This window comes from Catharus ustulatus, chromosome 17, assembly GCF_009819885.2.
Source record: "Catharus ustulatus isolate bCatUst1 chromosome 17, bCatUst1.pri.v2, whole genome shotgun sequence".
Taxonomy (NCBI): Eukaryota; Metazoa; Chordata; class Aves; order Passeriformes; family Turdidae; genus Catharus; species Catharus ustulatus.
In genome coordinates this window covers 7088611-7116400 of record NC_046237.1, presented here as the reverse complement: position 1 = coordinate 7116400, position 27790 = coordinate 7088611, and the positions used below count along the sequence as shown (strand labels likewise).

General features: G+C 52.9%; 3 protein-coding genes across 10 annotated transcripts in view; 2 read left to right on the top strand and 1 right to left on the bottom strand.

The window, feature by feature from the left end:
• Positions 1-2851: 2851 nt before the first annotated feature.
• On the top strand, positions 2852-4912 carry LIME1 (Lck interacting transmembrane adaptor 1). The gene is made up of 5 exons (XM_033075197.1): positions 2852-2967; positions 3449-3497; positions 3586-3673; positions 3853-4265; positions 4493-4912. Exons 1-5 carry the CDS (start codon positions 2852-2854, stop codon positions 4868-4870), a joined length of 1044 nt encoding a protein of 347 aa, XP_032931088.1. The 3' UTR covers positions 4871-4912.
• A 5516-nt stretch (positions 4913-10428) lies between these two features.
• SLC2A4RG (SLC2A4 regulator) lies at positions 10429-14449 on the top strand. Its single transcript, XM_033075226.2, has 8 exons — positions 10429-10503; positions 10545-10828; positions 11522-11631; positions 11716-11960; positions 12301-12401; positions 12509-12767; positions 13182-13261; positions 13343-14449. The coding sequence occupies exons 1-8, from the start codon at positions 10429-10431 to the stop codon at positions 13452-13454; spliced, it is 1266 nt and encodes a 421-aa protein (XP_032931117.1). The 3' UTR covers positions 13455-14449.
• Positions 14450-14952: 503 nt separating this feature from the next.
• Positions 14953-27790, bottom strand: part of ZBTB46 (zinc finger and BTB domain containing 46) — a 53330-nt gene continuing 40492 nt past the window's right edge. For all 8 annotated transcript variants that reach the window (XM_033074811.1, XM_033074810.1, XM_033074806.1 and 5 more), the window contains 2 exons: positions 23024-23199; positions 14953-19779 (listed from right to left, as the gene is read on the bottom strand). In XM_033074811.1, coding sequence (XP_032930702.1) covers positions 19396-19779; positions 23024-23199 — 560 coding nt within the window. In that variant the 3' untranslated portion in view covers positions 14953-19395. The remainder of the gene's footprint in view (positions 19780-23023; positions 23200-27790) is intronic.

The window sequence follows — 27790 nt, the reverse complement described above, 5'->3', positions numbered from 1 at the left end:
CTTTCACTTTTTGTAACTGAAAAGAAAAAAAATCCATCTACTTCTGCTTCTTTGGCCTTTTTTGAAGCACAACTCCCTGGGGTACCTGAGCAGAGTTTGCTGCAGCTGTGGGCACAGTTGCTGATGGAAATCAGCTCAAATGTTTCTCTTGGTTTTGTGCAAATAGGTTTTGAGTAGCTTCTCAGACTTTTTTCTTGCCACCCTGCACTGAATACTGTGTGGTTTTATCTGGGGAGATGAATCAGAGGCCAGGAAGAATCATCAGCAGCAGCACTTAGTTTGGCAGCGAATTTAATCTTGCTTTCAGGAAGCCCAGATGAGGAACTTGCACCTTTTGTAGGACTCACAAAATACTCCCACATCCTGGAGTAGCAACCCATCTGCCTTTAGGGTGCCTGTGCTCGGGTGTCACACTCGGAGGAGCAATCTCGGGTGTTGTGGCACGTCCTCAACGGCTGTGACCGCCCTCGTCTTCAAAGCCACCTCCGCTGGCAGAGCCAGCGCCTTGTGAAACGCTGTCTGCTGAGTCTCCTGCCCCGGGGGGCACCCCCAGGGCTGGGAGATCGATAGCTGCATTGGCAGGAAATTCAGGTGTAGGTTTTGGAAGGTCTGGCTGAGACTTTGCCTTGCAAACCTGCTCAGTGCTACCTGAGCATCTTTAGCCAGGCACTGGTTCTGCTCGCAGAGCTGTGATTTTAGGAGACCCAAGAAGTGGCTCCTCTCAGTGCCTGCTGAGCCTGGACACTGAGGAGCGTGCACTGCACAGTTTCACTGCTCAGAAATCCTGGAGCAACCACCGACCTGCTCTACAGAGAGTAGGACAGAAGAAATTCTCTGCATTCATTTCTACTCAAGGAAGTCTCTCCTTTCAATCTTCAAAATTCAGGGATGGAAAATCCCCCTGCTGTGGGATAAGCTGCCCTGTGTGTTCCTGCCTCAGCATGCTGAAAGCTCCCACCTCGGTTCCAGCATCACACCAGCTCCTGGCCATTGAACTTCATTAGAACTTTGTCTGCTCAACTCCAGAGCCTGCTCAGCTCTGCCCTGGTCCTGCAGCCCATGATTCCATCACTCTAATGAGCTGAACGAGTCCAGCAAGGAGCTCCAGGCTCTGTCTAACGCACCAGCCCTGTTGCAGGTAATCCGAATAATTAAAGTATGCTCAGACAGAAAAGCTGTGTTGTCTAATTAAAATGTTGTTGGAAAGGGAACAGCCTCCCCTTCCCAGCTCTGATCTAAGCCAGTCTGTCCAGCCTGGTTAGTCCTTAAAACCTCTCTGTCTCACTTTCTACCTTGAAATAATTGCTCTCCAGGGTTCATGCTTCAGTCAGGGCAGTTTCCAAAGGCATGAGAAATTCCTAGATAAAAGGATGTTCTCAGATAAAAGGGTGCTGCAAATGGGCAGAGACCTTCTGGTTATTGGGGTAAAAATGTGCCAGAGATGCTGCTGTGTGACCGGGGATGCAGGGGAGAGGGGAGCTCCTGTGAGTCTGCAGTAGCTTCTGAGATTTACACAAGGCAGGGTGGCTTCTCAGCAGAGCTCATCTGGGCTTTGTCATCTGGATGAAGATATGCAAGAGGGTGAGTAAGAGGTGCTCAGCATGTCCCGCCGGATCTCTGGGTTCCCATCTGTGCTGGTGGAAGCTGATCCTGCCCAGCTCTGCCCAGGGACCCTACTGCAGGCCCATCTGGATCAGGTACAGTGGCTTCTTGATGCTGTGCTTTACTCCAGGAACTGCCTCCATCTCCTTTCAGGTCAGGCATTTCCTGGGTGCTGGTGTCAGGCCAGCCTTTTTTAGTAGAGCAGGGTGCGCAGAGCTGAGCTGTGCGGAGCTGGGAGCTGCAGCCGCCGTCGACGCCGGTGAAGGTGAAGGGCTGTCAGCTTTTGCTTTGGGTTCTCTGTGGAGCAGGGATGGGGATGGTGGCATGAGAATGACGGGGCAGGGGTCACCAAAAGCCTCCTGGGGAAGGGGGTGATCCTGACAGGCTGGGGAGCATCCATGCTTTGTGTCAGGCTCCCCAGCACCCTCCTGCCCCTGCACCGCTTGCTCTGGCTCTGCCGAGGTTTGCAGAGGGCGATTTTTGCCTTGAGGAAAGCGCAGGGATAAGGGCTGGATTTGGGCAAGGCACAGCTTTAAGCAGAGGAAAGGGGTGAGAAGATTGGGTGTTTTCTGCTCTGGTGTCACAGCAGAGAGCGGCTGCAGACCTGGGGTCGTGGTGGCACAGGGAATGTGGGGTCTGTGTGAACCCGTTGTGAAAGGAGGGTGTCCTGGTGTGCTCTGCTGAGCCCAGGGCATGAGGGAGAGGAGGGAGACACTGAAGGTCACGCTGTTTCCAGGAAATTGAGTCATCCTGCCTGTTCTTACTGGCCTCCCTTACGCTCAGGAGCGGTGTCACCCCCATCCCACAGCCTGGAGTGGTGTCCCAGTGACCCCAGAAAGCCTTCTGTCATTTTCAGGGTGTCTCCAAAGGGTTTTCAGGGCTCCTGAGCATCTCCTTTCCACTATTTCAGTGGCAACTTGTAAACTTGAATCCTGCTGGTTTTGTTAGTTTTTTTTTTTTTTAAAGGAACCAAAATCTGAAGTTTTCCTGGTGGTGGCAGAGCACTGGGCTGGGCACTGGAAGTGTTATGGCAACTCTGGGGATGGCAATCGCTGGCCAGAAAATGGGACACGCAGTGAAATGTCCCTGTCCAGAGCATCCAGAGACACTCCCTGCTCAGGGACTGTGCTGCAGGGGTCACAGAGCACCATTTCATGCCGTGGTGAGCCCAGCACTCCTGGCTGAACTCCATCTCATGTTCTCTCTCCTCAGAGCTCAGCCCCACAGTGGTGCTGGAAGCGGCTCTCCCATGGCTGCAGCCAGCGGCGAGGGGACAGCAGGGACCAGGCTCCTGCCAGCTGGCACTGCCCTGGCCCTGCTCGGTGGCCTGGTCTACCTGGGCACCCTGTGTGCTGTCTGTAAACGGTACGTGCTGCTCACGGCTCCCCCACTTTCCCTCCTGGGGCTGGGATGGGGCTGGGGATCCCTCGGTGATGCTTGGTGGCTGCACGTGGAGACTCTGTGTGTGGCCATCCTGAGCTGGGACCACGGGGATCTGCTGCTCTGCTCACCCCAAGCCCCCATCTGTGCCTCAGTTCAGCTCTGGCTTGATCTTGCATCCCTGTGTGCTGCAGCCCCTACACGCAAAACCCTCAGAGGAGCAGCCCAGGGAGGGCTGAGCTGTGAGCAGGATGGGCAATGCCGAGGGTGGTGCCGGTGGTGTCTGCACAGCTCAGTGGGGACAGGATGCAATTGTGATGTCCCCAGAACAGCACAGCCCCTGCTGTGGGGCTGGGGAAGGAGCAGGATGTGAGTTTGGGGAGTGCCGTGTTGGGGACCTGGGACACCTGCTCCTCACCCCCCGGCTTTGCCATCTGCCTTGGGCTCAGCCCACTTCTCCCCGCAGGAAGGGCAGGAAGAAGGTCGCTCCAGATGGGGTGAAGCTTGTGGACGAGGTAAGAGCACATCTGGGGGGTAGGATCAGCCCTGGGGGGTGGTCTGGGCTCTCAGCCCAGCCTGAGGGTGTCTGTTCCCCCATGGCAGGCCCTGCTCCGCCAGACACAGCTGCGGTCACTCAGCAAGTCGGACACGAAGCTGCACGAGCTGTACCGGGTGAAGGTCAGAGATGATGGTGAGTGGCCATGGAGCAGGGGGAGCCCAAGGGGCTGGTGGCCCTTGGCATCTGCCTGCAGTCCCCATGCTGCCCAGAGAGTACATCATGTCATGGACAGACGTGCCACAGTGCTGGCACTGTGCTGGCACTGTGGTTGGTGCCTGTGGCATCCCCTCATTCCCTCTTCTCTCCCACAGTGCAGCGTCCGGCCAGCCTGGATCTCCCCTGTCCCACGGCCCCTGGAGGCGAATCCCTGCACAGCTCCGGCCTCCTGCACCGTGAGCTGCCCCAGATCCCGGTCCCTGAGCCCCCGGCCACCTCCTCAGTCCCCGACCAGACCTACTCCAACCTGCTCTTCACCCCGCTGCGGAAACCAGCACCAGACACTGTCTATGAGTGCCTGGCAGTGGGGGGAGAGGACACCCCGGTGTCCCCCATGCCAGCTGGCACCCAGGTGTCCCCTCCACGGGCTGTGCATGGGGCAGCTGATTATGCCTGTGTCCACAAAGTGAAGAAGGCAGTGTCGGTGGAGGTGCAGGATGGGGCTGTGGCAGGACCTGCTGGAGCACAGCACTGCTGGGATGGTGCAGGCAATGCCCCTCAGGCCAAGGTACGACTTGGGGGGGCAGCAGGGATGGGGCACATGGGGGGTAATTTAATTTCCTGTGTCCCTGTAGTACCCATGTTTGGAGCAGGGTATAAATTAGGATCCGCTGCCAGGATCCTCCTGGGGGTTGTCAGAAGTTGTGGGAGGGGATGACAAAATCAGGAGGATACCCTGCAGTGGGCAGGGATTGCCCCCAAACTTCCACCCCCAAAAAAAAATTCCTTTTGCAGCTGGAGGAGATGTACTCGACGGTGTGCAAAGCCACCAAGAAGAAATCCCAGGCCCCTGCATCAACCCTGAGGGCTGTAAAGGAGGCAGGTTCTGGGTGGCCACCCCCCCACCATCAGGAGGGGGCCCCAGCAGCCCCTGACCCCTGTTATGAGTCCATCAATGACAGAGCATGGACTGCTCAGGGCCGTGGCCCCGACCCTGACTACGAGGCTGTGGACATTAACTGGAAGAAGGCGGCAAAACGGGACAAGCCAGGGAAGCCCTGTGTCCCTGAGAACCTGTACGAGAGTGTGGTGGACATTTGGGCAGGGGAGCCCCGGAAAGGCTCTGCCCGGACAGCAGCCAATGGGCTGGAGGTTTACATCACCAACCTATAGCCCCCGGGGACAGGGGCAGTGCCACAAGGGGGTCCCACCTGGCTGGACACTGTGGGGTGCCAAAGGGACAGGTGCCAGCAGCCCTGTGCCCACCAGGGCAGCTGCATCCCTGCGCTCACTCTCTGTAGATATTTTCTGTTACTTTTCTGTGAGTGTCCTTGTCCCAGCCCAGCTGGTGCCAGCAGGTTGCTGGTGGGATGTCCCAAGATGGGCAGTTTGGGGGTGCTGGGTGCTGACCCAATGAGACAGGCACCAATATGGGAACAGGGAGGGGACCAGGAAGGTTTTGGGGCAGGGAGGTGATGGGGCTGTAGGATCAGACCCTCAGCAGGAGGTTTCTGCCATGACTGAAGGTCTCTGTCCTTCTCACACTGCCTGGGGGAGACCAGGGCCCCATCCAGCCCCCAGGAAGCCCTGAGAAGCTTTGCTCCCATCCCAGAATGTCCCTTTTTATGGGGAGATGGGCTCACCCCTTTGCCTTCATGGAATCATAGAACATCCTGAGTTGGAAAGGACCCACAAGGGATCTTTGAGTCCACCAAAGACTCTGTACAGGACAACACAGAAATTGCACTGGTGTGGGCTGTGGGCTCTGCTCCTTCCTCCATTCCCACCCTTTCATACCCATGCAAGGGTGTCTCCATGGGCAGCCCTCTCCCAAACACCATTAAAACGCTGAGAGAAGGTTTACACTCTTAAACTGAGTCAAAATCCTTGGTTCCGGGGCTGTTGCTGCTGTTGCTGCAGGGAGAGCAGCTTTGAGCACAGTTGGCCGTGAGTGCACCCCCCCTGGATGAGTGGTTTGGCACCTCTGAAATGGGGACACAGCCACCAAGAGCTGCTGTATGGGGTGATCTGTGCCAGAGCAGAGCCTTGCACGGAGCTGGGTTAGAAGCCAGGCTCTGTTTTCCCAGCATTTTCTTCTTTGCTCACCTCCCCATCACTCCTATGGATCCTGCAGCCTCCAAAAAAGCTTGGCTGAGCTGGATGTGCACCAGAGTTTAAACTTCCCTCCTCTCCTCCCCGGTGGAGTTGCACATCCGTGCCCCAAGGGACACGAGGCGAGGCAGTGACGGTGGCCCTGTCACATGGCGAGTGGCTGCCTGACCTCGTGGCACGGTGGCCTGGCGCTCGCTGGAGCCGGGTGGAACCCGCAGCCCCTGTGCCGTGCCGTACCGTGCCGGGCTGTGTGGCAGGAAGCGACGCGCCTTCCCTCAGCATCTTTGCCCCTGCACCGCGACTGCTGAAGAGATGAAAACCGAAAACGCGGCGCTCAGCAAACCCCGCTGAAGGCGTTAGAGCTGGAGGCGCCCCAGGCTTCGTCAGCCCCGCGCTCGACGCCAAACCACAGCCACCCTCGAGAGCTTCTCCCATCCCCCTGCGAGATAAGGGCGCTGATAGAGCAGGTGCTGCTGCTCTTCCTGCTGCCAGCTCGCCACAGCGACGCGTGGGCTCTCACCCCGCTGCCCCACGCCGCATCCTTGCCCTGCTTCCCTTCTCCATCATCCCACCGCACATGGCTGGGTCCCTCCTGCACCACCTGAATCCCTTGGGAGCTGTTCTGGGCTGTGTTGCCAGGCACAGGAGCATCATTTCCGTGCGGGATCTGTGTGGCTTCACTCCGGTCCCTGCGCTCTCACCCGTGGGCTGGGATGTGGGTTACCACTGTGCCACTTCTCTGGGGAAAGGCGGGCTTGGAATGGCACCAGGAAAGAGAAAGCTCCTGCTGTGGTGGAGCTGAGGTGGCCAAATCCGTTCTGCAGCAACAGAAGCCGTGCAGGGCTGCCCGCTTGCCCACGATTCCTGTGGGACTTGGGAGATCAACTGCCCAGTCCTCAGGGTGATGGAAAATGTGCCTGGCTGGAGGCTTGGAATCTGGGCGGTGAATGAAGAACCCACCCCAAACATCACTTGGAGTCTCAGAGTCTGGTCGGGAAGGTCGGGGTTGGGGTCAGAGCGAGACGAGAGGGTAGGGCTGGGAGTTCCCCGCCTCAGCCCCGGGGGACAGAGGCGTGCGGGGCTCTGTCACACTGCGAGGGGACGGGGCTGCGAGGGATGGTGCTGAGCGGTGCCGTTCCCACAAGAGGGAGCGAGCAGGAGCCCAGGAGCGCCGTCAGAGGCTGAACGGGGCTGCACCTCCTATAGTCCTGCACGCCGTAGGATGTAGCACGGGACTGCAAGGCGCATTGCACACTGCACGGTGCGACACCTGCACGGTGTGACACCTGTACGGTGCGATACCTGCACGGTGTGACACACTGCACGGTGTGACACACTGCAAGGCGCTGTACAGGGCTCTTACTACAAGGATCCGCACCCCCCAGGTCCCTGCACCGCGTACGGCTCCGCAGCCCGCGCAGCTCTGTGGCTGGACGGCAGCACAGGGCTCTCCACTCAAACCAGCCCCGCACCTGAACAGCTCCGCAGCCCGCCTACCCCGCATCCCCGAAGCTCACAGCCATGCGGTCCCGTGCCCCGTGCCAGGGGACACGGGCAGCGCGGGCACGGCCGCGGCTCCCTCTGCAAGACCAGCTGGGCTGGGGGCATCACAGTCCGGTCCGCAGCTAACCCCCGGCAACGGCATCCAGTGCCACGGGGGGATCTCCCAGGGACGGTGATGCTTGGGGCAGTCCTGTGCAGGGCCAGGAGTTGGACTAAATGATCCGTGCACGGCCTTTCCAATTTAAGAGGTGCTATGACCTCGATTTTAATTTGTGATGCCACCCTGCCAAGCACCCTGCCCGTGCCGGGGGTCGGGCTGGTGGCAACCTGTGCAAGGGTGGGCGATACTCGAGGAGTTGCACAACACCGAAAGGAGCTGCCGGAGCCTCCAGCTCTGCGCTTCGGCCGCCGTTAACCATTAAACCAGAGCGGGGGTGGCCGCGGAGCCTCCCCCGGGCCCCATAGGCTCCGGCAGGGCTGCGCTAACGGGGGCTGCGGGATCAGACTCCCCAGGGACGGGACAGGCTGGGGAATAAAGGCTGCTCCGGCTGTGCTCCTCCTCCCGTGCTGCCCGGGCAGGTTCTGGGGCCCCGCGGGTGTCCCGGTTCCCGGCGGACACTGCCCTTCACCCGGTCCCCAGTTCCTGGGGCGTGCAGGGAGACGCGCGGGCGGCCGTGCCGGTGACACCGGGCACTTGGCCGGGCCCGTGGGCGTTTTCCCGGTTTGCTGCTCTTTTCACTCTTAGGAAAGCACCTGGGGTTGGCGCAGGGTGGAAGCTCCACCAGAGCAGGGTGGGAGGGGTGGCCAAGCACCCCAGGAGCCAAGCTGGGAACATCGCCTCCCCAGGCAGGGGATCCCCGGGATGCGGTCCCAGCAACCCCACAGCCCCCGAGCCACGGGAATCAGCCCTGTCAGGCAGCCCAGGGCTGCTGGGGGACAGGCAGGGGACACAGGCGGGGGAGGGGGGGACAGGCGGGGGCCACCATCCGGGACACGGACTCTGTCCCGGCCTTCAGGCTGCGGGTCGGTCAATCCGGCAGCAGCAGGACCTGGTGGCTCCTCGCCGCCACCCGGCGCTGGCGGCCGCGCGGGTTTTGGGGCAGGTGAGGAGCAGAACGTGGGGGGAGCGCCAGCCAGAGCTCCCCAAACACCCCCTGCACCCCAAAACCTCCCGCACCTCATGTATCACATGGACCCCACGTACACCCTGCACTACAGGCACCCCCTGCCACCCCACGTACCCAGGGCACCCCAGTGCGCCCCAGAATCCCCATGCTCCCCCCTCACTCCAAGCATTCCATGCATCCCACATGCCCAGGGTAGCGCACGCTTCCCGTGGAGCCCGTGCACCTCGTGTACCCCCCGTGCACCTCAGTGCCCCAAGTTCCTCCTGTACCCTTCGCAGCCCGGGCAGCCCCCTACTCTGAGTCCTGCCATTCTGGGTGGGTTTTGGCAGTGATTCCTCCTGGTGGGCAGGACTGACGGTGGAATTAGGGACTTCTTTCCTACTGGGAACTGCGCACACACCCCAAAACCCCAGACCACACCCCCTTTCTAGCAGAATGTGACTGTAACTTTTGGGGGAGCCCTAGTGCTGATGGGGGAGCCCTACAGGCAATTTGCAGGGGATTTAAAACTTCGGAGAGCACTTTGGGGGGACCCTGTAAATTTTGGGGAGTATAACTTTGTGAGGAGCTCTGCGACGTTTGAAGAACCCCTGTTCTTATCGACAGCCCCATAATTTGGCAGGGAACTTCACTTTTGCGCGAATCCCCCAAATTTTAACGCTGCCAGTTTCACCCTGGTAAGTCCGCAGGAGCCGGCGGGAGTTTCGCGGGATGCTCCGCGGTGGCGGAATCCCCGCGTTTATTTGGGGAGCACCCAGAATCCCGCACCGTAACAACAAAATCGGAACTTTCGGGGGTCCTGTGCAACTTTTGGGGAGCCCCGCGAGTTTGGCGGGAAAAGAGGGGGTGACTTCACGGTGGCCTCAGGGTGCCGGTGGGGACTCAGTGGTGAGCGGAGGGTGGCACCGGCGGCCTGGTGGATGTGTGGTGGGGTTTTGGGGGGGGTGGTTTTTTTGGGGGGGGTCCCGCGGGCAGCGCGCGCGGCGGGAGGGCGGGGCGCGCGAAGATGGCCGCTGCCGGCGGGGGCGTGGCGGGGCCGGGGGGGCGTGGCGGCCTCGCGAGGGCGGGGGCGTGGCCGCCGCGAGCGAAGTGGCAGCGCGGCGCAGCCAATCAGCGGCGCGGAGAGCGGCGGCCGCGTTCCAGCCCGCGCGCTCCGGCCAATGGCGCGGCGCTCGGGGGGCGTGGCCCGGCCGGCGCCGACACCGGGGCCGCGCGCGGCGGAGCGCGCTCCCCCCGCCGGGCCGCGGCCGCTCCGCGCATGGACCCCCCGCGCCCGCCCGCGGTCCTAATGCCCGCCCGCCGCCGCCGCCGCCCGCCGCCCCCGCCCGCACCGCCCGCCGCCCGCGCCGTCGCCGCCAAGGTACCGGGGGGGCGGCGGCGGAGACCGGGGTGGGATCCGGGGGAGGCGGCGGGGGGGCGGTGACAGCTGACAGCGGCCCGCCCGAAACTTTCCCCGCCGGTAAAATGGCGCCGCGATGGGATAAACTTTGGGGGGCGGGAAGCGGGGGTTTGCGGCGGCGGGGCGCGGGGGGTGGCGGTGGTGGGTCGCACCGGCCGCACCCCCGCGGGGATCGTCTGTCCTGGATCGCAGCCCTTTGGGATCTTCCAGGGATCTCCCGCCGCGGGGATCCGCCCAGCCCCGCCCCACGGAGATCGGCTGGGATCCGCTCGCAGCGGGATCCGCTCGGTGCTGGATCGCGTGGGATCTCCCTGCAGTGGGATCCGCTCGGTGCCGGAGCTCGGGCAGTGCCGGTGCCTGGGATTGGCCTGGCGGGCACCGGTGTGCTCCCAGCTCTGGGATACCCGCTGGAGCCCGGGAGATCCGCTCAGAGCGGGATAAACTTGGGATGTGGGCTCCTAAGGTGTGGATCTATACCGGCATGTGAGGCGTGGGTGCTGCCACCTTACAGCTGCGTTGTCAGGAAGGTGTCAGGTCCTGGCTCTGTGGAGATCCCTGCTGGATCCCTGCTGATGCTCAGCCAGTGGGTGATGGCGCTGGCAGCAGCATCACAGCGGGATCTGGAGAGTGCTAAGGAACTCCTGGCTGGATCCCACTGCAACCTGGTGTGATCCACATGGGATTTACCCCACGGAGAGGCTGACAGGGTCCCACCACCACCCTGCTTGGAGGCGCTGACCCCGCTCCCCAAACCCTCCCCATCCCACGCAGGTCGTGGGGATCCCTGCGGAATCCTGTGCTCGGGGATCCCTGCTGCCCGCTGCCGTCTCTCCCGCAGGCTCCGCTGGGATCCGAGGGCTGGCTGGGGGAGCCGCCGTCGCGCCGGGACCCGGGCAGCCAGGAGGCCATGCTGCGGGCGCTGGACGCGGGGCTGGAGCGCTGCCTGGCGCTGCACTCGGCCGTGCAGTGCATCCCCGTGCCCCGGCACAGGTAGGAACACCGGCACTGCCACCACGCTCCCACCGGCACCGGCCTCACTGCCGGCGTTTTTTCTGCAGGAGGACTTTGGCCGCTGTTGGCCACACCGGGATCCCCGGCTGTGAGCAGCTGTCCGGCTGTGGGCAGCTCTGGGGACTCCTGGCTGGGAGCATCACCGGGTTATCTGTTTGCAAAATGCTTTTGGGTGCTCTTGACCTCTTGCTTTTTTTTAAATCTAATTTTTTTATAGTTTTTTTTTTCACCTCAAGGAACTGTTTGGCCTTAGGCAAGCCATGCCTGCGTCCCTGGGCAGGATGCAGGTGCCAGTGCCCTCCAGCACGGTGCTGTGCACGGGCATGGAGGGTTGCCCATGGCATGGCAGAGGCAGTGGCATTTTGGCAGCCTGCCTGCACTGCTGCCTGTGCCATGCCCAGGGGAATTCCAGCCAGCTGCTGGGATGATACCTGGAGGGGTCAGCAGCATCTTGGGGTGCTGCAGAGTGTGGGACACTGGTGGGTGCCTTTCCACCTGGTGATGCTGCCAGCATGGTGAGGCCACTGAGACCCTGTACCCCCACACAAATCACCCTGGGGTGAGTGCAGACCACCATGGGTGGAAGGTACTGGTGCCTCAGTGGAGAAGGGAAAGTGATAGAGGGTCCCAGGGGGACCATCCTGACACAGCCCCCTCTGCTCTCACTGGCAGGAAGCTCTCGGGCAAGGCAGGCATTGATGAGGTGATGGCAGCCGCGGTGCTCACCAGCCTCTCCGCCAGCCCACTGGTGCTCGGGCACCCACCAGCCACTCATGCCCCAGGTAAGAGCATGTCCATGTCCTCCCCCACCCCTGGACATGTGTCCCACGACAGGACCTGACCTTCCTCTTCTTCCTCCTCACCAGAGCCCAGCAGTGAGGTCTGGAAGGAGGCTCCTGCCATGTCCTCCAGCTGCAGCAGCAGCAGCAACACCAGCGGGGACTGGAGCTGGGACCCCTCCAGTGACCGATCCACCCCCTCTACCCCCTCACCCCCCCTCTCCAGCCACGTCCCCAGCACCTTCCTGCCTGGCCCACTGCCGGATGAGGGCCCTGATGAGCCCGATGGCACCCACTTCGTCTTTGGAGAGCCCACCCCACGGAAGAGGAAGGTGGGGTGAAGCTGGGGATGATGATGGGGGTGAAGTTGGGAATAGTAAGGATGGGGATGACAGCTGGGATGAGGTTGGGTATGTGAATGAGTTTGGGAGTGGGGGTAGTGAGGATGGAGATGAGGAGGAGGAGATTTGGGGTGGGAATGAAGAGGATGGGGTTGGAGATAGGGATAACAGTTGAGACGAGTTTGGGGGTGTGGGTGATGATTGGGGTAAGGTTGGGGATTATAGTGAGGATGATAATAGGGCTGGGATGACAGTGGGGCTGGAGATTAGGTTGGGGATGAGGATGAGGATGGGGATGGAGCTGCCAGCTTTTGACACCTCTCTCCTGCAGAACTCCACCAAGGTGATGTTCAAGTGCTTGTGGAAGAGCTGCGGCAAAGTCCTCAGCAGCTCCTCAGGGATGCAGAAGCACATCCGAACCATGCACCTTGGGTAAGCACACGGAGTACCCCTGGACACCCCCAGACCCCCTGGTGCCCCTTGCAGGGTCCTGCAGTGCTGGGGGAGAGTGTCCCAGCCAGCCTCTGCTCTCCCTGCAGCCGGAAAGCCGACCTGGAGCAGAGTGATGGCGAGGAGGATTTCTACTACACGGAGCTGGACGTGGACGTGGACGCGCTGACTGACGGGCTGTCCAGCCTCACGCCGGTCTCTCCCACCTCCTCGGTGCCTCCCGCCTTTCCTGGCCCCGAGGCTCCTCTGCCACCGGCCCTGCCCATCCTCGACCTGGCCCTGGCCTCCCCCTGCAGCCCCCCGGGTCCCCCCGGCCGCTGCCACGTCCACACTGACCACGCGTACCAGGTGAGGGCACAGGGATGGAGGGGGACAGGGATGGAGTGGGGGCAGGGATGGAATGGGGACAGGGGTGGAGTGGGGACAGGGGTGGAGGGGTGACAGGGATGGGGGGGTGACAGGGATAGAATGGGGACAGGGATGGAGTGGGGACAGAGATAGAGGGGTGACAGGGATGGAAGGGGACAGGGATGGGGGGGTGACAGGGATGGAATGGGGACAGGGATGGAGGGGGGACAGGGATGGAGTGGGGACAGGGATGCAGTGGGGACAGGGATAGAGGTCAGACAGGGGTGGAGGGGTGACAGGGATGGAATGGGGACAAGAATGGAGGGGTGACAGGGACAGAGGGATGACAGGGATGGAGGCGGGGCTGCTGCCCTCCCTCATCACCTTGTCTGATGACGCTTGTGTCCTCTCCAGGGCTGCCGGACCCCCCCACGGCCATCGGTGTCCCCCACTATCCCCACCCCGCCACCACCCAAGCCACCGGCCGTGCCCAGGTGAGCCATTGCTGTCGCGCCCCACCCCGTCCCCTCTCACCCGCGCTGTCCCCCCGGTGTGACTGTCCCCTGTGCCCGCAGGCGGCCGCGGGGCGAGGCCAAGAAGTGCCGCAAGGTGTACGGCATGGAGCATCGGGAGATGTGGTGCACGGCGTGCCGCTGGAAGAAGGCGTGCCAGCGCTTCCTCGACTGACGGAGCCCCGCCGCTCCCTCCTTCTTGCACATTTTGCACTCGAGGTGCCTTCGCGCCCCCCCGGCCGCGCCCCCGGACTCAGGGAACGGCCCCCCGAAAGCTTTATGCACACACACAGCCCCCCCGCCACGGAGCTTGTCCCCCCCGCCTTGTTTTCCCTTTGAAAATAAGCTAAATCCAACAATCCAACCCCGCTCTTTCCCGGGGGGGGCTGGCAGGGGGTGTCTGGCTGCTCCCAGCCCCCTCCCCACTCCGGTTTGGGGACCCCCCCATGGCTCAAATAAGCTGTGCCCGTGGCTGGTGGGGACTTGGAAAAGGGGGGTGTCTGTTCCTGCTCCCGGGGGGCAGCCCCAGTGCCCAGGGCAGAGGTGGGCGCCTGCCCCCCACCCCCCCAGGGGGGTTTTTACTCTTTGTAATGTCATTTCTCTCTCTCGTTTTGGGGAGCCCCCGCCGGGGCGATGCCCCGGGAAGTGCCTGCAGGAATGCGCCCATTTGCACTAAGCCAAACTGCACAAAGAGGGGTCTTTTTTGTTTTCCTTTACTTTTAATTTTTTTTTCCTTCGTGTGGTTTTTATTTTTTAAATAAAATATATGAAAATTCGTATTTTTACCTACTCCCTCCCTCCCACAGCACGAGAGCGCGCGGGCCGCGGGGTGCCTCCAGCCCTGGGCGGGTTGCAAGGGGTTTAATTCACTTAAAACCCCCTTTTTACCCCAAAAAACCCCATTTTCCTCTCAAAACCCTTTCTCCCCTCTTGTCCTGTCATTCTCCAGCCCAAGCAGCAGCTCGGGTTTGGCCAGGCCCTGCCACCCCGCTCCTCTCCCATTCAGGGAGGGGACAGGGAGGGGTGGTGGCCGTGCCACCCTCCTGCCCTGTGGGAAGGTTCCCTTTGCATCAGGGACCCCCCATTGCAGGGTCCCCCTTGGACACTGCTTTGGCCCCATGGGTCAGGCTGGTGCTGTGCCCTCACTTGTCCCCTCCGGGGATGTGATGTGTCAGATCCAAAAAGAAAAAATAATAAATATTTGGATTTTTTTTAATGATTCCTGTTCTTTAGTTATGGTTAAGACAGGCAGGGTGGGCACCCTGGGCTGCAACCCACTGCTGTCACCCCCCTCCTGCATCCCACATCCCCCAGGGATGGCATCACCCTGTGCATCCTCCTGGGAGTTACCTTAATTTCGGATAATGCCCAAAAATAGGGAAATTGCCACCAACAGGCAGCAGGGAGGGAGGGAATGAGCCACAGGTGGGAAAGGGGAAGGGGGAGAGAGCAGCACCCCCAGCCCAGAGGTGAGCAGGGCTGCCTGCTGGTCCTCATGTTGCCCTATCCTTCCACACAGGGCAAGCAGGATAATAATAATAATAATAATAATAATAATAATAATAATAATAATAATAATAATAATAATAATAATAATAATAATAATAATAATAATAATAATAATAATAATAATAATAATAATAATAATGTGGTTAAAAAAAACCCAGACAAACTTGTAGCAGCAATTTCCCAATTTATTGAAACTGATTGATTTTTGCAGGTATGTCTAAGCTAAATCCCATCACAAATCTATCTGAGGGGTAGCCCCCAGCAGGCGAGGAACTGGGCAGCAACTAGAAAATAAAATCAGATTTACCTGAACTACATCGACAGAAAATCAGTACAACACAGCATGTTCTCCCACTGACTTCTGGTTACGAAATCTCCTCAACCTCCCCAAAATATTAAACACATCTTCAATACAAACACAGGTTTATAATAATTAATATAAAGTCAGTATAATATAGAATATTCCCAGCAAAAAAAAAAAAAATCAACAATCTTCAAACACTGTCCTTTTTGTGTTTGTTCAGCTTTATTTTTGTAGACAGATTTAAAGCACGTTGAAAAATAAATATATATGAAAGCATACACACAGCACTCTGACTAAGGGGACTGAAAAAAAAAAAAGCTGAAATTCAAAACACGACTCAGGATCTACAAAATCAAAGGAACCATTAATTATGGCTTTTGTAGGAGTCGCACGTGTCACAGAATGAGCGAAAATTAGATTATCTTTCAGAATATTGCAAAAAATTCCAGTTTTTGCATTGTTTTCATGGAGTTTCTTTCCTCGAGGGTGATGTGCAAAAGGGGGAGCTTTGAGGGGAGGGTGCTCAGGGACAGCCCCAAAATGCAGCCACCACCCCAAAGCCACAGCTTTGCTCTGGGGAGGCAGAGTGTTTAAAGGCAGGAGGGGGGAGAGGAAACAAAAGGGGAAGTAATGCTGGGGTGGGTTTCCTTCCAGACAAAAATTACTTGTTTTGTTGTTAAAAAAAAAAAAAAAGATTTTTGATTAAAGAAAAAAATAAAAGAGGACAATCACTTTGCAAACCTTCATTAGAGAAGTCCCCCTCTGCCTCCCCACAAAGCCGCTCTGCAGCTGTGGGGCTTTGGGGTGACCTTAAAAACCACAAAACTGGGGAATTCATGATTTCAAGAATATTTTTGGGAATCCCAAATCAACACAAGGACCTTGTTTGTCTCCATCCTTTAAGATGATCTCCAAGTCCATGGATCCCTGGGATGTTTTCCAGAGGGCACAATAGGATGATGCTCTCTGCCCCATTCCGCTCTCCTGGCACTCAGATTTAAAATAAAAAATGAGGGTAATCAAGGAATTCAAGGAGGAACATTTACATGTACAAATGCTTTTTAAAAAATGAGTTGCAACTTTCTCAAGACAGAGTATATCCATGTTTTACCTCTAAGGGAATTATTGTTTTGGAACTAAGTCTGTATATATATACACACACATATATATATATATATTTAGAAAAAATTAAAAAAAGGGAACCTCAGTGAAGTATACAAAGCCCTGAAGGGAAATACAAAGACAAGATGCAGAACAGGCAGAATTAGTGGGGTTTTGTTTAAATCTCCAAGAGCAGAAGTTTGCATAGGCAGTATATCCGAGAGACCCCGGAGAGAAGCTGGAGGGATGTGATCACCTGGAGTGACTGATGAAGTTTATAAAGTTTCAGCATAAAAAACACGCCCACATTCCTTTTTTTTCAAAGCCAGGTCAGAGCGTGGAAGGTTAAAGACGAATCCCTGCATTTCCAACTCTGCACACTTCCATCAGAACAAAGCACTTCAATAGACATCAGGTGTTAGAAGGGTTTTATTTGGTACATGGGGTGTGTTAGTGGGACAGAAGCATGTGCAAGGTTGTGACATGGGAAAAGATAGTTTTTATGTGGATTTTCCATTTTTCTCTCCTTTTTTGCTCTATTTTTTGCATCCTCAGTTAGAAGAGCCTCGAAGTGACACAATTTGGAAACACTCCTGAGCGCTACCTGGTTCTCTGTCCACCTTTAATAAAAATAAGGAAAGAAAATAATAAAAACATTTCCAAAGGAATTGTAAAGAAAGGTCAGCACTCTATAACTCTGATGATAAAATTGAGTCACCCAAGGGCAGGGAGGAAGAGGAGGGCTTGGCCCACACCTGCTCCTCCTCAGAAGGTGGATGCACACACCAGCAAGGGATGGGCCATCGGAATGTGACACAAACCCAGGGGTTTGAACTGTTTGGGCTTTAAAATTCTCTTTTAAATAGATTTTTACATATAAAAAGCAAAGCTAAAGATAAATCTTTGAGTACTGTATGTATTTGTCTACATGCAACAGGTGAGGCTGCACATTTGGGACTTCAGGCATCCCCTAACCCCTCCATATTTACAGCATAAATGACAATAAATACAGAGCCCACACTCCAGGGGGGGCCAAAATCAGGATAAAGAAACAGCCTCTTCACTCTGGGACCCCCCAAAACCACTGGAAAAAGGTATGTAAAAGTCCAGTTGTGACACACTGGGTGGATTTTTACAGCTTTTTAAATAGGGGAGAAGGAAAAGAAGCTAAAACGCAAAACGAGATTTTTACAAGTTAAAAAAAATGTTCCTGCATGACTTGCTCTGCTCTTCCCATATTAAAGGAAGGGGGTTATCCATGCTCACTGCTTAAAAAACCCAAGACTCCTCCAGTCCAGTGAGCAGCAGCAGCACACACAGAGGATTTTAGGAAAGACTTGTGTTCCCACATCACTGAGCACCCCCAAATCGATGGGGCTGGAACCTGGGGGCTCCCAATGGAAGCAATGGTGAGCCAGGGTGATGGATGCAGAGAGAAGGTGGTGAATGCCTGCAAGGAACTGAGGAGCAGAGAGAGGGAGTGAACTCCATAAACCCAGGGTGCAGCTGGAAGGAGGGAATGGAGGGAGAAACCAGCTCCTGCAGGTGCCAGGATCGAGGCTCCCACCACCAAATCCTGGCACCAAGTGGCTTAAATCCTTTCAGATTATTTGCTTTATGGGGGTTTATTGTACAATAGACTTTTAATTCCTTGCTGGGTGGAACCATGCTTTTCCTTTTTCCAGGCCTGCAGGAAGGAAAATAGCACCTTGAGTCATTTGGCTTCTGGCAAGGAGTTGTCTTTCGTGGCAGGTTTCAAGGTACCACAGTCACAGACATCGTAGAAAATTGCTCGATGGCAAAGATGGAGTGAGGTCTTCGGCTTTTTCTTTTTAGATTTATTTTAAAAAGCACCAGAAGCAAAGAGGTGAAGGTAGAACAAGCTGTTTCTCAGGAGTAAGACAGTTCCAACACACGCTGTTGCTGTTGTTATTTAGGTGTAGCTGGAAGAAGGCAACAGTGGCCGATATGAACAGGGAGAATCCAACTATCTGGAACAGCCCCACAGAGTCTGAGGAGACGCTGGGAGAGAAACCTGGTTCTTATTTAAAGAAAAAAATGGTTTATTAGAAAATTTACAGGGAACCAGTGCAACTGAAGCTGAAGGTTTTTGCCAAGAATTAAGCAGGTGTTAGACCTACCCATGATCAATGAGAATGTTGAGATTGGCAAGGAAGAACAAGGTACCCAGGTGAAATCCTGGCCCCACAAAAGTCCATGGGACGGGAGCAGCAAGATTCCACCCTGCTGGGATCTCCTCACTCGGCTCCTCACCTTTCCCAGCTCAACCTGCACTTAGCTGAATGCTTCAATTTTGCTACAGTTTGCATATATTTGTGAAGAAGGCAGCTGAGCAAAGGGAGAAAAGTGAAGATATTTGTGGAGAAGAATGACAGGTACAGAACTGTGTCCTCTAGAGCAGAAGGTGCTTCCAGAAGCACAAATGCATTTCGGTGCCTGTGGATGACCAAGGCTGGAAGACAGGACGTGGGTAAGACGCCAGTAGGTCCAAGAAAAGTCACAATCTGTCTTTGATGGTGATTCTTTTGGAAGCTAAGAGTTCAAGAGAAGTATTTGTAAGGCTGTAATCTGACTTGCCTTTTGATCTATTTGGCTCCATAAAAAATAATTAAAACTCTTTAAATAACTTTGCAAAAGGCTTGTATCATCAAGGGAAGCCCTCCAACACATCCATCCATCTGCTTTCACAACCTTAGCTTGAAATTCCACTGCTGCTGGGATTTTAGCACAGGTAAGGTGTAAAAAAAACCCCAACCAACCAACAAACCTGCTTTGGACACAAAGACCTCCCCAGTGCTTGGTTTGGAGTGGGAAGGGGAGGAGGATTCATGCTTCACCAGCCTCCTCACACCTGCAGAGACTCCACCTCCCTCTTGGGCAGCCTGGCTGGCTTGGCCAAAGGGGTGGCCATGGGCAGGGGGTCACAGCGGGAAAGGGGAAAGGGAAAAGGGGGAAGGCGAAGTCAGTTGTGCCGCTGGAAGCGACCCTGCTAAGACAGTGTCTGAGTGGAACAGAGAAGGACTTGTTTAGAAAACACAAGAGTTATTTTGCACACATGGACGACAACAAGGCTACTTAGTTTTTCCAACATACTCCTTCCTCCCCACTCTCCCTCCCCCTACAAACAACAGAGCGAAACAAAACAAATAAAACAAAAAAAAACCCAAACAAAAAATAATCCCTAAGAAATCCAGGTAAAATCCTTGTCGTTCTCCCCAGAGTTGTCCTGCTCCTGCGGGGAGTCGACATCTTTGTCATCATCTAAAATCACATCATCCTGTGACATCCCCACGTCATCCTTCCACTTGATGTCGTCGTCGTCTCCCATCTCCTCGTCTCCTTCCACTTTGATGTCATCTGGGTCTTCCATGTACTGGCCCTCCCCAGGGTAGCACTCGTCCGGGGACCCCTCTCCGCCGTTGTCCAGGTGGCCGGCGATGCCGCGGCCGGAGCAGTCGGCGCAGACGCCGTGCCGGCGGGAGCCGTGCTTGATCCCCACGCTGGCTGCCGACATGAACACCCGGTTGCAAACCTTGCAGACGTATTTTTTATCTTTGCTGTGGACCTGGAGAGGAAGAAAGACCACAGAGGTGAGTGCCAGTGGAGATGGAATGAGCGCTGCTCCTCTGTCCTTGCAAAGGCAAATCCATGGCTGCTACCTTAGATCACAACTGGCTGCCACCGTGAACTCAAACCCACCACGATTAATTCAACCCTGCAATGATGACACACAAAAAATCCTTTCAGACTGCCTGTTCATCATCACACTCATAAGTCTGATACAAACTTCTATCATCATTTTTTTTCTCCCTTCTTCCTTCTGTTTTTCTGGGGTGCAATAGTTGTATCACACCCACCATCAAGAGGAAAATGTTAAAAAGAAATTAAAAAGCAATCCACAAGTACCAGTTTTGTGAAGACCAGAGAAGAACAACCCTGATCAAACCAGTGTTAATGCCATGGTGATTTAGTGGTCTCCCTTCTGATCCCACTGCTGTCCAGAACCAAAGACCAGGAGCACTTGGAATATCTCCTGCATCTCCCAATAAATCCATCTGAATGCACTTCTCACCTTATTTCTCAGTACTTTGGTTGGACAAAAATGTTTCTCTTCCATAACTCATGCTGCAAGAATCCTGGGCACATGAAGCTATCACAGAATATGTGGCCAATAAAGGAAGCAAGGAAAATGCTCTGCAGGATAAAAGAATTCACTTCCAGAGTCAAACTGCACTATTCAATGAGCAAAATGACATAGAGAAGCACAAAACACCTGATTAAAGGTGAAATCGGTCCCTGGCCACTTTTGCCCTGCATGGAAGGCAAGGAGATTGTTAAACCATTACCTGCTCCTCTGCCAAAGGAAACCAGAGCAGTGAGAACTCCCAAACTCCACCACAAGGAGCCCCATCAGGTACTTTCACTTACACATATAGATCTACATGTAAAATACATATTGGTTTTATTTAAATATAGAAACATTTAGTTGGAGGGGATCCATGACAATCTTCTAGTCCAACTGCCTGACTGCTTCAGGGCTGCCCAGCATTATTATAAAAATGTAATTTTTTTTTCCTTTATTCATTTTTGTATTTACACCACACGGGGACAGCACAGGCACTCAATGCCCTGTGTCTGTGCCTCAGGAGACACCTTAGGAAGTGGTGTAGAAGCATACAAGGATCCAGTGCCAGTGGTTTGGGGTTGTTCTGAGCAGCCCAGCAGCCACCAGAGCCTCGGGTACATATCACCAGTCCCTAATCCTTTTCAACTTGTTTCTTCTTTTCCTGCTCACAAAAGCCTGTGGGAAAGTTTTTGCTGATTAAAGTCCTTCCTTTTATTTTAAAGCAGTTGCCTGGATGCCTGCTCCCTGCTCCTGCCTCAGCAAGGGACCACCAGCTCTCACCACCTGACTCTCCACAACTCTGGGCTCTGGAACACTCAGTTGGGCTAAAGCTTTTTGGGAAGGGGACAAATTGACCCACTGCAGCCCCTCAGCCCTCACTACTGCAGGACACTGGCTCAGGCTGTGTGCTGCACCAGTCCCAGCCGTGTTCAAAGCCTGTGAGTCTCTCTGATATGCTCTGGCTGCAGCTTCCCCTGCTCCAAGCCAGTCCCCATGACATTCTTCTACTGCATCAAGCAAAGGCATTAAATTTTATTACTCTTTTTAAAGCAGCTGGACAGGGCTGCTCAGAGTTATCCAGCAGGATCTATAGGTATCACTCACTTTCAACTCATACAAGAATGATTTTCAGGCATCAAAAGCTGAATAGAACAGAAGGTGGTCAGGGGTGCAGAATAAGGGCTAAAAGAGCCATATAAAAAAGAAATTACAAAAACAGGTACTAAACCAATTTGTAATTATCACAGAATGGTTTGGGTTGGAAGGGGCCTTAAAGCTGATCTAGTTCTGATCCCCTGCCATGGGCAGGGACACCTTCCACTAGAGCAGGCTGCATTTTTACTAAAAAACTGATCACCTCTCCCTCTTTTCCAACAGTTCAGTCAGCAGGCTCAAAGTGAACCATATTCCTGGATGCAACTGAACAGAAATTAATCTTATTCCCTTTACAGCCATATTAGCATTAAACACAGAAACAGCATTTGGCCCTCAGTATTGGACAGTGTCATTACAAAGATGATAGTCTCAACTGATTAAATGCCAATATTTCAAGGAAGAGAAGGGGAAATATGCTGACAACATCCTAAATCTATGAAAAAACAATTTTGAAAAGGGAGAGTTCTGAGAAATAAAACACTGGAGGCCAGCAGCTGGCACGACAAGGTGCTCCCAGCTGCAAAAGCAGTAACAGGTCTCAAAACCTGTGTGCTTGCAGCAGGACTGAGCTCACACTGGGATCTGCCTCCCAAATTCCAGCACTCCAAGGAAAGAGGAAGGGACACCTCAGGGAGCAGGCAGTGCCCAAGCAGATGGCTGGGCACTCATCCAAACAGATATGGGAGCAGCAGAGGAAGGGAAGGAGATGATGGGGATTTGGGCACTGTGGAAAATTGTCACACAGGGCTCCAGGATCCTGGTGTGGGACCTGGGGCATCATTGGTGGTGAGCCAGGCCTGCTGCTGGAATTACTGCCTAGAAACTACCTGCTCTGCCACATTTCCACCTCTACACCAAACTTTGAGAACCTCTTTAGGATGGCAAATAATTTCTACCCTGAAAAGAAAAGTAATGAAAGTCTGGCTTAAATTTTGTTTCAGAAGAAGCTGTGAAGAGCCAGACCCAGCACCAGTCTCACAGTCAGAGCTGAGGAGCACCTTCAATAAGGTGTAACAGCATTTTTGATAACTAAGGGTGGCCAGACTAGAGTAGCCTGGCTCAAGTTCTTGCTGTGCAATGTGTTTTAAAGCCTTCTGCACCAAGTGACAGAAATACAGAATTGTTAAGATTGGGAAAGTCCTCTAAGATCAAGTCCAATTGTTCCTCCAGCACTGCCAACTCCACCACTAAATCATGCCCCCAAAAGCCACATTTTCACATTTGTTAAACCTTTCCAGGGATAGTGACTCCACTATTGTCCTGGGCAGCCTGTGCCAGGGCTGAACAACCCTTTCAGTGAAGAATTTGTTGCCAATATCCAACCAAAACCTTGGAAAGCCTCTAGCTGAGCCTGGAGAGCAGGAGGAGGATGAACAGGTAGGCAGGTAGGAGGCCTTGGAAAAGCAGGGGAAAAAGATACAGGAGAAGCCTTCAGGTGAGCCCTGGATGGCAAACAAAACCCAGGTGAATGAGGTGAAGCTCCTGCTCTGTTTCTGAAGGAAAGGGCTGATCCCAGCTGTGCCCCTACCAGGGTGTGGCGCTTCATGTGCTCGCGGCGGGTGAACTTCTTCCCGCAGATCTCGCAGGGGTACGGCCTCTCCCCCGTGTGTGACCGCATGTGTCTCTTCAGGATGCACTGGTGCATGGCAGAAAAGCTGCAGTACGGGCACTTGAACTTCTTCCTGATGACTGTGAACTCGTTGACTGCAAGGGAGAGAGCAGAACACACAGATTAATCTCAGGACGTCTCTGAACACTCTTCTCATTGACTATTTCACTATTAAATTAGTTCACTGTGAAATCACTCTTATCCCTCAACCATCTACACATTTTTAATCCTTTTACTGTATTAAAGTTAAGGAATTGAGTACCTCCATCAGAGCAGCTTTTGAACAAGTTGACACATAAACATTGCTTGACACACAAACACTGCTTGCTAAAGTGAAAATGAAGAGTGCTGTCAACCTGCTGGAGTTCTGATTTATTATAAAGGATTATCCTAAATACCAAGATCTAAAATGCAAACAGTACTACTTGTGGAAGAAGCAGGGAGCCAGGAACAGAAGTCCACAAAGGTAGCACCCAAACAGTGCCAGTGTTATTTATGGGGTAATGCAAGAACATCATCACACACCCCAGGAGCATTTTGGAGAAGGAGAAGAGACTGAGGATGCCCAGGAGAAACTGGACAGTTCCAACCACCCTTCTCTACATCACCCAGTGACACAGTGACAGTGCCACACACAAAATGCAGCAGGTGAAAACAGTGTTTGCTGCTCCCTGAGGGCACCACCCACTCACTACAAGTGTGGAAGTGACTGTCCACGAGGAGATGATTTTAAACCTCCAGGATCTCCATCAATCTATTGCTTCCTATTAGTGTGTTCATTTTCACCCACTTTTCTCCTTATTGTTATTCCTCAAAGCAATATATTTACATAACAAGGAGAGGGGAAAAAGAAAGCAAGTCCTGGTTAATCACTGTAACTTATGTGTGTGTAGATGACTCCTGGTAAAGGAAACAACCTATGGAGGAATGCCAGACCTTCTCCCTGGCTCCTAACAGACAGCAATATTTTTAGATGCTAACTGAAATATTTATAATACAATATATAAAATAAATGCAATATATAATAGAAATACCCTACTAGGTGTGTGCACAGTCCATGCCCTCAGTATGTCACAGGTAATGCCCTGGTAATTCACTGTACACTGAAAAATGGCCTTTTTGAAGAAAACTGGTAAGCCCACAGTGTCACTTCATGCTCAATTTGTTGACTGGTTTGTTGGTTGTTTTAGTTTTTGTTTTTTTCCTTCTGCTCCTAAAATTTACTTTTTTTTGTATATCAATACAGGTGAAAAAACATGCAAAGTAACTACATTTGTCACTCATGTAGAAATGCAAGCCAGCTGGCACTACCAAGAGACAATTTTAAATACGGTAACACCCTCCTGGGTAATCAGAACAAACATTTCAATACCAGCTCATCTCAGAGAAAGTATTTTAAGTGGTTTTCTATTGTTCTAATACACACTAAAAGCATGATTCAAGATCTTAAAAGCTGCTGTGATATGAAGTTTATCTCAGCATTTTTTTTTTACTACTCAGAATTAAAACACATTGAGATAACTTTGTGGAAGAAAGACTTCCTTTGATTATTAGTTTGCCTTGAACCTAATATTCTGTTCTGTTCTTGGGCTCCAAACTCACTGCCTTGGGCTTCTCAGCACTGTAGGGGTGCAGCCCACAGCTGTTTTTTTGGGGGGATAGTTCGGTGTTTTTTCAGCACATTTGTAAAGCTGTCAAGAGAATTTTCCAGCCCCTTGGGCCATGGCTGCAACACGGACACCAGGGAAAGCCAATGCTAAGGAATATTTTATTCAGCTGTCAGCAGAGCTCTGCAATGCTTTGGGACAGTGAGAAATAACTGCACTGCTTTAGGAACCTCCTGGAGGAGATCCCTGAGCACAGCCCAGAGCTTTGTGCAAGCTCAGCTTGGTGACCTGACTACCAGCCCCTCTCCTGCTCCACACCAATCCTCTGATTTACCAAGACTTTACTTTTTTTTAATCAACTAGAATATGAAAGTTCTTTGTCTTTTATTACAGGAAAGTATTTTTTCCTTTATTTTCTCCGAGGGTTTGACACTCCCTCATCTATACATTCAGAGGCAAGGAGCCCACGTTTTCCTGCAGCAGGTAGCAATTTGATGATACAAAGCTATTTATTATAAAACTCATTTCCACTCTGATTTCATAAGCACTTGATTTTGGTGACAGGCCACACACACACTTCTAACAACCCTGTCACTGTGGAGTGTGACAAAGTGAGCAAGCTGCAAGCTGAGCATGGGGAGAGGGGACACAAACCCTCCTTCTCCCAGCCCTGCTCCACTCCACACTCACTGCAGAGCCACTGGGAAACACTGACTGGAGATCCTGACAGCAACCAGATCCTAGCATCATGAGGAAAAAGTGCTTTAAGGAGAGAAACCCTCAAAACCCCTTATTCCTACATCACTGGTTGTAGCTGATGCTGCTGTTCCCTCTGTGACCCGGTGCCTGTTCCCTCTCCTGCCACATCTCTCCCTTCCCTCAGGGCTGAGCAGCTGCAAAGCTGAAAAGGTAACACCCAATGGTGGGAGCATCACCTGCACCCCCAGCATGCTCCTCCCCATCCACCTGGTTCCAACACATCCATGGATTCCCAACAGTTTATTCCTGACTCTGTCCAATTCCAAAATCCCTCATGCCTGCATCCAGCTTAAATCACTCAATATTTTCAGCGTCTGTATTTAAGAATACTCACAGAACACTGTTTGCAGCTATAGTTTTATTGAAAACTATTTTTGCACCAAAAATATTATATTTATATAATATTTAGTTAGTTTATAGTTTATCCACATATTTAGTTCTGGTATCTATAAAGGTAACACCTCAAAAACAGCAGCATGGTCAGAAAAATAAGTGTATTGCAGCATTAACATTTTCACAGTCCTGTAAAATATATGCACCCACAGTACATCTATTTAATGCACAAATACCAGCTTTGGTATGAGCATCATCCTTTGTCTAAATGACAATATTTTATAGAGCAGTATTAAACGTAGCAGCATTAAGGTCCCAAGAAATCATCTTTAACATGATCATCAAGGTGATAAACAGCAGCACTGTGGGTAAAGAGCTACTGGACACAGCCCCAAGAAATGGAGAAGGAAACAGAAACAGTGACACAGTAAAAATCTGTGTACTTAATGCCACTAAAATATTTATGGAAATGTGTGTTTTTAAAACCAACACAATAATGCTTGGGGAAAAATATCTTTGGTATTGTCATCTCAAGTAACTTGTTTCACTGAGGCTGTTAAAGGAAACAGGCTCCTACATCCCTGAGAGTGAAGGAAAAGCACCAGTGATACCTGATGGAGCTGCTCTGGATTAACTCTGTAAACTGTCATCTAGCTAATAATCACTGAAATACTACATTCTTTGGGTTATTAGAAAGAATTCACAAACTTCAGGAGAATTCTTGTCTGCTAAATCCTCTTTATATTTAAGGCTATAAATAGCAAAATGCAATTTAACTGTCAGACTCACACCTCCCATCAGCTTCCCATGCCATTTCCTAAGAGTAAAATCCTGCTCCTAACACCTGTTCTACACAAACCCAATAAAGCTCTGCCCTGATATACCCTTCAGTTCTAACAATTTAAAAACCCTAGTCCTGATCCTGAAGGGAAGCACTGAAAATTCCCAGTGCTGAAGTCAGGAAGCACTCTGATGCAAAGGCCAGGGAAAATACTACTAAAATCTTTATAAGAGACAGTGGTGACCTCACTACAGAAAAAGAATTCCATGTTGAGTTCAATTCTAAAATACAAGAAAAATGAGCAAACATGAAACCTCATTAACAATTATCATGTAATGAAACCTTTTAAAATTTGCTGAAATTGCTTTTGTGGGCATCTTACTTTCCCAAGTCAGAGAAATCCTTCCCTTCCAGATAAGATTCACTGGGTTACAACTTTGTTTTCTGGCTCAGCTTTCTCCTTTCTCACTTGCTGATTATTTAAGAGCAAAATAAATCACAGGCAATTACTCTGACATCTGTCACAAGGGAAGCTGACACTCAGAGCTGAGCACAGACAGCCGAGTCTCCGATGCCAAAGATGTCAATGGGAACAAGAGCAGAAAAAATGAACCTCACTGTGCAAAACCCATAACATTTAAACCCAAATGATTTAAGTGTACTACAGTGATTACATAGGAACTTATCCTCAATTCTAAATGCAGCCTGCTCAAAGGAAGAGTAAGAACCAAGCCAAGCAGGGAAACTCCAGTTTCCCAGCCCTGGGGTGCCATGGAGGTGACTCCCTGAAGCTCTGACTCCCAGCAGGAACAGGTGGAGCAGAGCTGCACCAGAACATCCCTGCTCCTTCTCCACAACCTGATGGGCTCCCTCATTCACCTTTCCACAGGAAAGAGTTGGGGAAAAAACTCCTCATTAAGTCCACATTGCGTACAACTAAGTATTTCTCATAGTTTATCTCCCTGAGATGCAACTGCATAATGAAAAAGAACTTCCCTGTAGAACTCTAGAGAACATTTGTAGAAGTTGGGTTTTTTCCTCCTCAGCTGTCTCTCACACTGAGGAAAGAAACCCCACATGCTGACAAGCTGTGCTGCACACAGAGCAGCTGGGAAAGCACTGCTCTTAATTATGCTACTTTCATTTCACAGTTACCATAATCTGGTTTTGTATGTAAATATATAGCAAGAGACACAGAAATATTGA

Excerpts from the sequence above, each read along its gene's own strand:
- SLC2A4RG (XM_033075226.2), top strand. The coding sequence starts at position 10,429 with ATGGCGCTGGCAGCAGCATCACAGCGGGATCTGGAGAGTGCTAAGGAA. Across the intron at positions 11,961-12,300 it reads CCACCCCACGGAAGAGGAAG|AACTCCACCAAGGTGATGTT; the intron begins GTGGGGTGAAGC and ends TCTCTCCTGCAG. Across the intron at positions 12,768-13,181 it reads ACACTGACCACGCGTACCAG|GGCTGCCGGACCCCCCCACG; the intron begins GTGAGGGCACAG and ends TGTCCTCTCCAG.
- LIME1 (XM_033075197.1), top strand. The coding sequence starts at position 2,852 with ATGGCTGCAGCCAGCGGCGAGGGGACAGCAGGGACCAGGCTCCTGCCA. Across the intron at positions 3,498-3,585 it reads GGGTGAAGCTTGTGGACGAG|GCCCTGCTCCGCCAGACACA; the intron begins GTAAGAGCACAT and ends CCCCCATGGCAG. Across the intron at positions 4,266-4,492 it reads GCAATGCCCCTCAGGCCAAG|CTGGAGGAGATGTACTCGAC; the intron begins GTACGACTTGGG and ends TTCCTTTTGCAG.